The 12,878-nt window shown below is 42.7% G+C and overlaps 2 protein-coding genes across 2 annotated transcripts; both read left to right on the top strand.

Annotated features, from left to right (window-relative positions):
* Positions 1–1,604: 1,604 nt before the first annotated feature.
* Positions 1,605–3,186, top strand: pkdc (protein kinase-like domain containing). Its single transcript, XM_061049811.1, has 2 exons — positions 1,605–2,330; positions 2,500–3,186. The coding sequence occupies exons 1-2, from the start codon at positions 1,960–1,962 to the stop codon at positions 3,110–3,112; spliced, it is 984 nt and encodes a 327-aa protein (XP_060905794.1). The 5' UTR covers positions 1,605–1,959; the 3' UTR covers positions 3,113–3,186.
* Positions 3,187–4,992: 1,806 nt separating this feature from the next.
* Positions 4,993–12,623, top strand: herpud2 (HERPUD family member 2). The gene is made up of 8 exons (XM_061049847.1): positions 4,993–5,402; positions 6,824–6,901; positions 7,891–7,998; positions 9,041–9,198; positions 9,273–9,398; positions 9,939–10,277; positions 10,415–10,526; positions 11,753–12,623. Exons 1-8 carry the CDS (start codon positions 5,256–5,258, stop codon positions 11,936–11,938), a joined length of 1,254 nt encoding a protein of 417 aa, XP_060905830.1. The 5' UTR covers positions 4,993–5,255; the 3' UTR covers positions 11,939–12,623.
* The last annotated feature ends 255 nt before the right edge of the window (positions 12,624–12,878 follow it).

The raw sequence follows: 12,878 nt of genomic DNA, 5'->3' as shown, positions 1-12,878 counted from the left end.
CACGATTTGCGAGAAGATCTGTTAATGTCTCTTCAACCAGGCGCTAAAGGGTCATCGGTGACGCGCTTTGAGTGTGGGCTAGTGCACGCAAGGGGTCGAGAGCGAGCAGGGAGACAGGGAGGTGTGATTGGTTGATCATATTGGTAACTCGTGGCAGACAACCAAAATCTTAAAAAGTGGATCTGGAGAAAATTACCAACCCTGCCTTTAGGTTTGAGTAGTGCATTATGTAGCCTACCAAATACATCTCACAGACCTAACATGTTGTTGCACTCTAGTCCAGCAGGGGGCAGCGGAGTTCATTTGTCTTACATTATGTCATGCCTGTAGCTTTAAACGGGACACAGAAGGCTGCAGAGAAAAACTTCCTGTGTACATTGAGGCGGATTTGACATGAAGCTGAATGTTTTAAGACAGATATAATCACATATGCCTCTTAACGTGTACATGTCCTGGTACGATGATCTATGTGAGAGAAACAGGGAGAAGTGAAGTCTGATTTAGTCTGGATCGCTTGTGAGAAAAGGTAAGTGACGCTTTATACTGTAAACACGATGATCACAGGATGGTAAACATGCTGTTTGTGACTGATGTGTGTTTGGAAGAATCGTGTGACTGCTGCTCAAAACTGAAAAGTAGAAAAAAAATTATCATCAGCTACTAAAATTAAAAAAAACAACAAAAAGTAGCCTACAGGTAATTCACAGTAAGATGCTGCGTTCAGAGGCTCCTCGGATGTTCCAGTTTCCGAGTTAGGAAGTCGTTCTTCCGTCTTCAGTGCGTTCCGTTCACGTGATGTCAGTTAGGCGAGTCTGAATGTTGTAACCATGGCAACAAACAGAAGCGGACGAGTGAATGTCTCTTTTACAAGTTATATTCGAGCAAATAGTCGACATGCAATTCTTGAATAAATCAAATGTGTCTTTGAATTAACAAACCATCTTTGGATAATCCGTCATGATTTGTCGTCATGTGTGAGGTCTCTCACATTTTCATATTCTTTTAAGATTTAAAAAATCTTTTGGTGTGTGATACTACCCAAATTTAAAATCGGGAACTATTACGAGAATAAAGTCGTAAATTTATGAGAATAAAGTCGTAAATTTACGAGTTCGAGACCAGCCTGCGCAAAATGATGAAAGTAGAACTCTTAAAGTATTTTCCTCTGCAGACAACTTCCTCCCAGTCAGTGTGGTTCTTTCTTCAGTTTCTTGCAGTATCTTTTCAGGGTGATGATATTTTATGACAATGTGAAGATGATGATGTGCCAAAAGCATGTGTAGTTTCATATCTGCATAAGTAAAGCCACACAAACACAACTATTTGTGTCTGTTATCGGTCTGCCTTGTTAAAGTGTCTTATGTGCAGAGACAGTTTGTGTCCTGTTCATCATTTTACAGATAAACAAGGTCTTACAAGTTGAAGTGAAAACTTCTCTTGAACTGACTGTTTTTACCGACTACACAAGGAAGTAGTTTATTTCCTTATGAGTGAAACCTTTAGGACAAGATGCTCCATGTTTGTCATTTGAGAACAGGATGCTGCTGCTCTTCTGATATAGAATAAAATAACAACTTTATTCTTTAAAGAGTTCCACTTTCATCAGTTTCGCGCAGGCTGGTCTCGAACTCGTTAATTTACGAGATTAAACTCGGAAATGTACGAGTTTAATCTCAAATTTCTTTTTTTTTTTAATGTGGCCCTAATCCTCCGTCGTACTATGTAAATATGGTTTATTATTTAAAATGTACTCGTCTGACTGATGTAGGTCAGAAGATATGAAGGAAACAGACCGAAGATAGACTTGTAGATAAAGACTACGCCAGTGTTTAAGTCGGCGTGTGGACAAAGAAGTCAATCCAACACGTGCGTCCATCAAACGGCGATGAGCGAGTGATCTAAAGATACTGAAACAGACTTTGTGCTCTATATTTTTTATTCCGCAGCTCTCTCTCAGAGATGAAACAGGAGTACCAGGATCTCATCCTGCAGGCGACTGGAGCGTCATCCCTACGAGTCGGTGCAAACATCCAGACTCTGTGGAGCGGCTACGGGCAGATCGTTCGCCTCCACCTTGAGGGCTGCGACCGGCCTTCCGTGGTCGTCAAGCACGTCAAGTTTCCGGAGGAGGCCGAGCACCCGGGAGGTTGGAGCACAGATCGCTCACACGCACGGAAAGTGAGGTCGTACCAGGTGGAGACGCACTGGTACCAGAACTATTCCACCAGTCAGAGCTCTCGGATCCCCGCCTGCCTGGCTGCCTGTTCCCATGGAGACGAGATGCTGATCGTGCTGGAGGATCTGGATGTGGCTGGATATGATCAGAGAAGGTGTGACTTCAGAACATATTGTATCTCTCTGCAGTGCATTATTCTATTGCACTTTGTTTCGACCTCACAGTCTACGATTGTCCTACAATCTCCGCTATCGTTACATCTCATTATGAGAAGGTATTTACATTTTATTGTACATGACTATGGTTTGTTTTTCTCGTTATAGGACCAGTGTGAAGGACAGAGAAATAAAGTCTTGTCTCAGCTGGCTAGCCAACTTCCACGCTCTCTTCCTGGGTGTGCAACCCGAGGGTCTCTGGCCTGTCGGGACCTACTGGCACCTGCAGACACGGCCGGACGAGTTGGAGGCCATGGACGACGCTCAGCTCAAAGCAGCAGCCGGTGAAATTGACATGATACTGAACAAATGTAGCTTTAAAACCATCGTCCATGGAGACGCTAAATTAGCAAACTTTTGTTTTTCCCGGAGTGGAGGTGATGTAGCAGCAGTGGACTTTCAGTATGTGGGAGGGGGCTGTGGGATGAAAGACGTCGTGTACTTTTTAGGAAGCTGCATGGAGGAGAGGGAGTGTGAAAAGAGGGTACCGGGGTTACTGGACTACTATTTTGCAGAATTAAAAAAATGTGTGAAAACAGACGTGGACTTTTCTGCTTTGGAGAAAGAGTGGAGGGACATGTTTGCGTTCGCCTGGACAGATTTTCATCGTTTCCTGCTCGGATGGATGCCCGGACACTGGAAGATCAACCGCTACAGCAAACAGTTGACCAAGGAGGTTCTGCACAAACTGAAACACGATCAGAAAACATCAGAGCACTAAATGTTAGACAGGAACGTGTTCAATTGGAACCTGGCGACCTGTATACTGAAGAATAAATCACTCAAAAACCCAAACTCAAGTCCTTTTCTTCATCTGTGTGCCTTGAAGCATATCAATAAACTCAATCTGAAGGAATTTGTCTAATATACATGATCAAGGAGGATTTCTGGACCCTAAACCCTTTTTTCAGCCCACTAGTAAATACTACAAAAAAAATAGCATGACCATTTAATACAAAAAGTGGGACAAAATTCAATAACAGTAAGATTATATGTGAGTATTTAACATACTGAAGGGTTGTTATTACTGAAGAACAAAATGATAAATACAGAAGAACTTAAAAATGTTCATTGATATTAAGAAAAATAATGAAATTACAGACAGGTGAGACAAATTTTGATCATTATTAAGTGTCAGGGAATCTTCACACTCACTAAATATATTTGAGCCATCTCCTAGCAACCACGGCGCTAGCAACAGTTACTAACCATAGACTAAAAAATAACAATCTACTAAATTACTAACTAGCAAGAAAACTAGCGGCGCAGCTCATTTAGTTTTAAAGGGGTAAACAGGTATTTTATGTTGTCATTTACAAACTAATACTTCTCTGTGGCTGCTCAAATTTTAGTATTTTATTGAAGTATTTGTACGTCCTCTCGGCTGATTTAAAATAAAATACAAAATTTTCAGATTAACATAGAAAAAAACAAATCAACATATGTAAAATAAAACACTGTAAATATATAGTTATTTATTCGTATCTTCCGTGTGATCTTTTTTTTAAATAATTATTTTACACTTTCTTGGCTGATTTTTTTCTGATCAGCTGTGGTTTGGATGATGACGTGTTTCCGGTCTCACACCCGACATTACAACAACAGAGCAGGCTAGCCGAGCCGAGCCGAGCCGAGCTTGGACGAGGGGACGACAGCACCAAGGGAGAAAAAAAAGGTAGAAAAACAACTCAACTCTCTGTAGAGGTAACCTGCCTTCAGGTTAAACCTAGGTGGATGGTTTAACGTGTTGTCACAGTGGGAACGGTTTGCCAAGCGAGTATTAGCGAGTGTTAGCGACGCTAGCTAACGTTAGCTAAGAAGCTAACCCTGTTTCTTCATTATCAGGGTCAAAATAAATAAGCAGACCTGCACTATGATCTGTGTGTATTTGTGAGTTAAGTAATAATCTGGTCTCACTTGTAACAGCGCAATGAGCTAACCATTAACGACGAGCCCACTGACTTGGAGCTGATTTATAGCTAGTTAGTTGTTGTGACAGTTTAACGTAAAGATGACGCAACACAGCAGGTGTCAGGAAGTGTGACCTGAGACTCACGACCACCACGGGTTAGATTAACTTTAGGTTTTGACTCTGGAATGTTAAATATATATTTATATGTGCATATATGACTATAAAACAGGAGCCCACTGTCAAAGAAGGTGTTATAAGTGTATTTTATTTTAACTTTGTTTAATCTCTTAAGGTGAGGTTTTGAGATACGGCCTCACCTGCACATGTTTTATTTTTTATTTTTTGTTTGATTCTTCTTTCAAAAAAATGTGCAAATAAACTAATCTAAACTAAACTAATAAACTTAGATATTATTGAGTGATTGGCAAAAAATATTGTTGGTTTTGGTGTTTTTTTGAATAACAATATCACCTACGTTTTCATTCATGTAATTAAAAAAAATGTTTAGAAAATAATAAATTGAATGGCAACTAAAAAAATAAACATTCAGCCAAAATATTCAACTAAAATAAGGTCTAATTTTTTCTAAAACTAGGGTCCAAAAATTGATTAATCTTAAGACGAAATGTAAAAACATATTATGTGTTTGAAAATTTGATCGCGTTGCTTTAAAATCTTCTTTCCAGGTGAAAACACTCACTCTTCTCCGCTCTTTTCTACAGTAACTCCATTGATATAGTGGGTATCCACTGACTGACCCCACAGATGAAGCATATTTTGTAGAGGGGGAACCACAGCCCCCCACCCACAGCAGGGACTGTTTGAGGTGGGTCTCTGAGTGCAGGATGGAGAGAATTTGAGGGAACTTAGTCCTCAGGAGAGTCCTGAGTTGTGACTCGAAGCTCAGCTGAGCTCAGATTCATCAGAGCCCACCCTGTGAATGATATGAGCCATGGATCCTGGAGAACTTGATAATCCTGTAACGCTGGTAATTAAGGCCCCCAACCAAAAGTATGAAGACCAGACCATCAACTGCTTCCTCAACTGGACTGTGGAGAGGCTGAAGAGTCACATCTCCAAAGTGTACCCAAGCAAACCGGTGAGTATCTCACAAGTTGATGGCTGTCTTTAGCCCGGTTTCCACCGTCAAAAGTTGGTAATGGTACCAAAATAACCGCTCCGTACCGTCCGACGTTTTTACTACCCTTCTGTTGTGGTGTCAAGAGTACCGATCCGAACCAAAAGGCTGGATCTAGACACACTACGGTCCGTTGATTGGTTGAAAGAATTGTCACTTCTTGTGCGACAGTGGTAACACATTTATTAGCGTAGTGCCATGGTGTCATGCTATTAAATAGTCGACACTGCTATTGCCATCCGGCTCACACCTGCCTACCAAGTGAGGGAACGGTTAGCGAAGTTCAGAGTAAAACGCGTAAAAGATGTTCAAGCTCTGGTGAGATAAAACAAGTGCACATAAATTACGTACTGTATTTTCCATCAATAAAGTATTTTGTGCCTTTCTTTTGGAGGAGTTGGAGGTCGCATTGGTGTCGCAAAATCTTAGCAGGAATGACATTTAATTAGCTAAACTGTGTTTGTATAGCTTCTTCAAACAGACGCATAGACCTTCAGTTGACACAGGCAGACAGCAGAACATTCACGTGTTTCAAAACGTTGTAGACCAGTGCATTGCAAGCTGTTGCAAGTTTGAACTTGTCTGGTGGGGAATGTTTGGTGTTAACCTGCCTCCTCTTTCAGGGTCCAGTGTCGACACTGAAAAAAAAAAACGACATGAAGAGCTTTACTGAGAAGAATTCAAAGCCATGTGACGCACAGAGAATAAGATTTATCTAACTGGTTTTGCTTTGTGTAAGATTTGTACTCTTGTTAAACCCAGAAAACAAATTGAATTAGAATGAAATAAAAAGCTTAGTCACTACACACATCGAGAATCCACATCCTTTGTTGTGAAACTTCCCATTACAACAAGATGTGTTTTTCGGACCACAGGAACTTTTTCATAGTCCTAGGAACTTTTTGAACCCGTCCCCTCTTTTATTGATTCCACACTGCAGGAAGTATGAACTGCTTTAGTTCCTAGAACCCTTTTAGCTCCTGGTTCAGAGTAGGTACTCTCCCAGCACACGAGGGACTTTAAGTGCACAAAGACTGGTTGAACACAGGAGCCAATCCAGTACCACCAACCACCATTTTTAAATTCCACGGTAAACTTTAGCAAACACCAGTTGGTAAAAGCTCTTAAAATCATTTGAAAGAAAACATGGCAGTGCGAATGCAGACAGAAAAAAGTCTCCCAGGTGCGTAGGTGTCGATAGTTCCTCCTCAAAAACTCCCAAAAAAACCTGAGGTTTAACCCAAACATATAACCTAAACCCATGTACAGTCTATATATTAGGTCCTTGTCACCTTTCTGGCAGTTGGTAACTGAAACATCAACAAATGTGCTGCCTATGACCTGGTAGATTTCATGCTGTCTGTACCCTGTTTGTGTTGTAGCTGTCTAAAGACCAACGGCTGGTGTACTCTGGGAGACTCCTTCAGGATCACCTGCAGCTCGGAGATGTGCTCAGAAAGGTAAGAGGAGTCGAGTTTTATCTGTGTGTGTATGCAGGTTAATGTTTTGCATGGGTATAATTGAGTTTGGAGACCGACCCAAGCAGATTCTTCTCTTCCAATAAGACTCTAAATGCATATATTCTCCTATTTTTCTTCTTTTTGTGGAGACATGTTTGTGCAGTTAATGGGTAGATGTTTTCTGCAGTCAGCTCTCAGTGCTGTCCCTCAACTTTATCAAGTCTGAAACAAAAGCCTTTTTGAGAAAATGTGTGCGCACGTCCAGGCAAAATGCATACAGGTGCAGGACAAGAAATGTACAAACTGCAGAAGAAAGGAAAAAGGTCCACACAGTTAGATCTTTGGGCCTGGTGAAGATCTTGTAGATCAAAACATTTTCATGTTTCAGTAAAATTGACATATTCACCATAACAACAAAAGAGCGGAGAAGAAGGTAATGGTTGATGGAAAAGATAATGTAAACGTTTAATTATGTGCACAGAGATAGCACCTGTCGCACCTGTCCAGTCTGAGGAGCTACCATTAGGAAGCTTTTTGGTACTTTAGTGTTTAAAGACTAAAAAAAGTTTGCAAATTAATTTCCTCTCAGCTGACTATCTGTTGGACCGCAGTAAGAACATTTCAGGACAAAGTCTTCAGCCACAAGTTTCAAGTCCTTTTAAAAAAAAAAAAAAAAAAAAAAATTTGGTTGGAAGTCGGTCATGCATTCTGTGTGGACATTGTTGAAGTTGTTCAGTCGTTGTCTGTTTGAGCCCACACAGTTTGTTTACTTTTCTCTGTCGGGGAACTGAAACGGGCTGTGCGGAGAACAAAAGCTGATGTGACGTGATTGAGCAACAAAGGCTGAGCTTTGTGTTTGTCTTCTGGACGTTTCCACATTAATCCTTTCTCTCTCTCTCTCTTTCACTCTCTCTCTCTTTTTTTGTTTCATCTCTCCGCTGCCTTCACCTCCTCCTCCTCCTCTTCCTCATGACCTCGTCGACCCGCAGCAGGATGAATACCACATGATGCATCTAGTGTGTGCCTCTCACAGCCCGCCAGCCTCGCCCATGCCTCGGAGCCCCTCCACGGCCAGCTCTTCTGCCTCTGACTCCAGCGTGAGTACACAGAGTTACCGCTCTGACGACCTCCTCCTGTACAGCTCAAACGTTGTGTGAACGGCAGCTTTATTCAGGCTCATTCCAGGAAACACAGGGCAGAAAAAACTCAAACTATGCTCAGTCAGACATTCATGTCGACTCCCACTTCAAGCTCTACTGTATAGTTTGTGCTAAAAGCTAATGTACTCAGATTACATTTTAATGCTGACATTCTGTAGGATGTTGTTTGATTGTTGTTGTTAACTGTGCATGTAAACTTAGCGACAGACAAATCGACTAACAGTCAAGTTTAAACAACAGTTCCTTTCATAAGGAGACGTTTTAGATGTATTAAGAGACCCAGGACACACAACAAACAGTTTTCACTGCTGTCTTCTCTCATCTTTTTGTTTCATACGGGCAATATGAACACAAACATGAAAAGTCTTTTGGGGGGGGAGCTTCCCAGCGAGTAGTCTCCAGAACTGCTGATTTGAAAAAAAAACTAATTTCAGCAGCCTGAAAGAAGAAGAAGATTTACTCCATTGATCTAGCGAGGGGAAATCTAATTTTACACCTTTTTGTTGAGGGGGGCTGCCACGGCGAGTGCTCCTGAGCTCGGGGTGAGGATACTCTGCAGTACTCAGGAGGTGAACTGGCACCTCTCCAGCAACCGCACCAACTTCCAGACTTTGTCCGAACTGGAACTTGGGTTGGCAACCCTCCTGGTTGCCAACCCAAGTCCCTACAGACTGAGCTACTGCCGCCCCAAATAAACAGGGAGAGGAAGAAAATTTGGACAAAACTGGAAAAAAAATAAAATAAATAAATATAAAATCAGAAACGCAACTCAATAACCCCCTCCCTACCAGTGTTGCTGTCCTGTGCATTTCCTGATACCCCGATTACCTGGGGCATACAGCTGAATGGTCCGCCTTACACACTATCTTACTGTCACATGAACTTTCTTTGGGTTCCATCGAGACAAACTCATGAACATGCAGTTTTCTTTTTCTAGCAATATTCAAGTTCTGATTTGAGTCCACATCTTTTTATCCAGAGTTCAGACAACACTGGCTCCTCCTCGCCTGCCAACACTACAAATCAGGACAGTCAGCCGGCCTCTTCCTCTTCTGTCCCAGGAAGTTATGATGGTCTGAGGTATCGCGGCGGCCTCCCCCAGTACAACCCTCACGGCCCCTCTGCTGTCCCTCAGTGGTAAGAGTTCGTCTGACGCCGCTGTGTTTTTCTATTATGCTTAGTGGATTAACTCGCATGAAATTCCTCCGCAGGCCCGATGGAACCCAGGTCCCTCTTCAAGGCGGCCTCCCGGCCAACATGCCCCCCCACCCAATGTACATGCCCATGCAGATGCTGTGGTGGCAGCAGATGTATGCACGCCATTACTACATGCAATAGTAAGTACGGTTGTATGTCTGTATTTTAAAACTACCTCCTGTAGTTTTGCCGACTACTGATCGTGTCTTGTACCCACATCCTCCTCGTTCCTTGTCTTACCGGGAAATAAATGATCTCAATTTACAAACATGCAGTAAAAAGTAACGGAGCAGTGTCGGTCATACAGCGCCCGTTGTCATAGAGACAGGACAGACGTGCAGTGCTTTCATTCTCAGCGCACAAACGCTTCATGAAGGCACTCCCTCTTTTTGCTGTTGTGGTTTCAGAGTTTTTCAAATCATCACATTCTGTTTTTATTCAGATTTTAATGTCTGAGCTTCTTTGGTAACGTGGTTGTCATAGTAACTAGGTCATAAGATATTAATCGATATTAGATATTTATGTAGCGGGTCGTCGTTGTTCCAGTCAAGTCTCCTCCTATAGGTCGAACAGTTATTCACGTTTCATTGTTTAGTTCCTTCGGTTTCTTCTTCTCTGCTTCAGTTCAGTCGCTGTGTTCTGTTTTACTTTTAAATGTATCTTCTCTCTTCTCTCTTCAGTCAAGCAGCAGTAGCCGCCTCTCAGCCTCCCGCCTCCCCCCCTCCTTCCTCTCCCTCCCCCTCCTCGCCCCTTCAACCCGCCCAGCCCAACGAGGCCGTGCAGCCGCCGCTGGGACCCAACCCGGACCCCAACCCTCTACCAGAGAACCAGCCGGCGAATCCCAACATCCAGATGAACGCGCAGGGCGGGGCGGTGCTGAACGACGACGAGCTGAACCGCGATTGGTTGGACTGGTTGTACACGGTTTCTCGTGCCGGCGTGCTGCTCAGCATCGTTTACTTCTACTCTTCCTTTAGCCGCTTTGTAATGGTGGTGGGCGCCATGCTGCTGGTCTACCTGTGAGTCAGATATATAGTTTTCTGAACGTGTTTTTAATGTCAAACGTCTTCATCAACCATCGGAATGAAAGAAACGTATTTTTAAGATAAAGTCATTTCCGTTCTAAGAATACGTTTGTGTGTTTTTTCTCCCCCAGACATCAGGCTGGCTGGTTTCCTTTCAGGCTGGAGCAGCAGAACCTGAGAGGAGGAGATGGAGCCAGAGCTCCTCAGGAGGAGGCAGAGAGACACCAGGACATACAGGAAATGGTCAGTTTGTCCTCGCAGCATTTGCTCCACAACAATCAGAATCAGAATCGGGGTTTATTGCCAAGTACATTTACACATACAAGGAATTTGACTTGGTGTATTGGTGCTAAACAATTAACAAGGAAATAAAGCAGAACTAGCAACAACTTAAATAATACGGTAGAAGAAGCTATTACAATATATACAATAGAATTTAAAAATGTAAAATATAAAATTAAATAAATGTAGAAAAGGTGCAATGTAGGAGCTGTGCAGAGGATAATGTGTACATAGTCCCATGATCCATCGCTCCTGGCGGTGCTCGAGCTTCTACGAGCGCTCAAACTCTGTTGTTGTTGCTAAAGACAAATCCAGACTGGCAGCACACACAAAGATCAAAATAATTAAAGTGACATAACTCTGGTGATTCAGTTCAGCTTCTAACTGCGCTGACTTGTCAAACACGTTTTCCATCAGAGGGCAGACATTAGTTTAATCAGATAACTGTTTTTTTTTTTTTAGTGTACTTCAAGCTGAAAACACAAACAAGGCCCCGTGTCCACATAGAGTTTTTTTTTTCTACTTGTTTTCAATGAGGAGAAAGCGTTTGCAAAAGCAGCACATCACCGGCGCTCTTTTCCAAATATTTGATATTCCATGTAGTTTTGTCTCGTACTCACACCCTCTTTGCTCCGTGTCTGATCGGGAAATAAACGATCTCGAATAACAAGCGTCCGTTTTCAACAGACTGTTGTCATAGAGACAGGACGGACAGCATTTTTCTTCTCAGCGCACATGCAAGAGCTCCCAAGTGCACAGCCAGCGCTTTCCTGCCCGGTGAAAAGCGCCAGGTGGACACAGGGCCTGAGAAAACATAAAAGTCAGAACACTAAATGTCCTTTAAAACCTTTTATCAGCGTCACTGATTTGTTGATCTGTACGCTGCGGCTCTACTCAAATAAAAAAAACCTAAAGGACGTGGAGTGTGCTGACTTTTCTGTTTTCTTTTGAGTCTTTTTGCGGGCGTGCATCTGAAGATTTTTTACTGTGTGAGTGAGCTTCTTCTTCTTCTAATGCTTCTTCTTCTTCTGCTGTTTGAACACACAAACACCCGATAACATGTGGGCTGTATCAGCATATCGGTTTGATTGATATTTAAAGGTTTCAAGTTAAAAACGCAAACCAAGCACGATGGCCTTTCTTTGATTTCTTGTGTTGAATGCACCGTCCTCTCTTCTGTGTCACAGGAACGTTTGATGGATGAGGGTCTGGAGGACGACGACAGCGGGGAGGAGGGAGGGGGAGGACACGAGGAGCAGGCTGCTGCTGCTGCTGCTATACCTGAACCAAGCTTCCTTACCACCGCGTGGTCCTTCATCAGCACCTTCTTCACCTCGCTCATCCCCGAGGGACGACCCCAAGCAGCCAACTAGGCAGACCCCGCCCCTCTCTGTGCTGCCATCAGGTACCGCTCTACAGAAGTATCAACATATTCCCACCTTCATCTTAACCGTCTACAACACCTCGATTAAACTTCTTCAGATAAACAAATAGTGCTCCCCGGAGGTTTGAAAACCTCTGAAAAGCTGCCAACAAACCGACGGATCCTTTTTACTCTGACGCGTGAGAGCAAGATGCAGTGTGAGTTCTGCAGGAGAGGAGAAGAAAGAATATTAAGAAAGTAAATATTGCGCTGTGTTAATGGATTAAATGCTTCAGCGATGGACTTTTTTTTTTTTTTTGTGTCCTCATTGGTCGTGAATTAATTTGACGTGGTGAAGAATCATGAGAGAGTGGAGGGAGTTGTCTTCCATTTTAAAGCAGAGAAAAACAAGGATGTTGAAACTTTTTTTTTTTTTTAGGGGGATGTGGGCTCAACGTTTAAAAGAAAGGAAAAAGAAAGTAATCTCCTGAAATGAAAGGAGCCGTGTGAGAAGCCACATCCCCCAAAAGACATTCTCATGTATGCACAGGATGTGCGTACAGACATTGCAGCTACTGAAGCACATTGTTTTCCCACTTTGTGTATTTGAACATTATCTATTTACACATGTAAGTATATGCATCTTTAATTCCTGAATATACGCTTTTTTTGGAATAAAATCTTGTTGAATTTGACTCGTCTGTGAGTTGTCGTTTCTATGCTGTAGTTCGTCTTATCTCCTCCAGATGGCGGCATTCACACACTGATTATCTCTGCTCCGTCTGTAGATATGAAGAGCTCGTTTTAAGCTCAGAAAAAGACACTGATTGGTATTGGGGTTTTTTTGTGTGATATTTTGTTGACATACTGCATCAATCCCTGAGGGGACACTCTGGTTTACACGCTGTTATTCTCACACACATTGGCCTGACATGTACACATGCACCAAC

Source organism: Labrus mixtus, chromosome 11 (genome assembly GCF_963584025.1).
Source record: "Labrus mixtus chromosome 11, fLabMix1.1, whole genome shotgun sequence".
Taxonomy (NCBI): Eukaryota; Metazoa; Chordata; class Actinopteri; order Labriformes; family Labridae; genus Labrus; species Labrus mixtus.
Note: the sequence above shows the minus strand (reverse complement) of the source record. Positions and strands in the feature narration are given on the sequence as shown.

Bases quoted from the DNA above. Each gene is read 5' to 3' on its own strand.
- herpud2 (XM_061049847.1), top strand. From the start codon at position 5,256: ATGGATCCTGGAGAACTTGATAATCCTGTAACGCTGGTAATTAAGGCC. The intron at 5,403-6,823 runs GTGAGTATCTCA...TTTGTGTTGTAG, and splicing joins AAGTGTACCCAAGCAAACCG to CTGTCTAAAGACCAACGGCT. The intron at 9,399-9,938 runs GTAAGTACGGTT...TTCTCTCTTCAG, and splicing joins CGCCATTACTACATGCAATA to TCAAGCAGCAGTAGCCGCCT.
- pkdc (XM_061049811.1), top strand. From the start codon at position 1,960: ATGAAACAGGAGTACCAGGATCTCATCCTGCAGGCGACTGGAGCGTCA. The intron at 2,331-2,499 runs GTGTGACTTCAG...TTCTCGTTATAG, and splicing joins GCTGGATATGATCAGAGAAG to GACCAGTGTGAAGGACAGAG.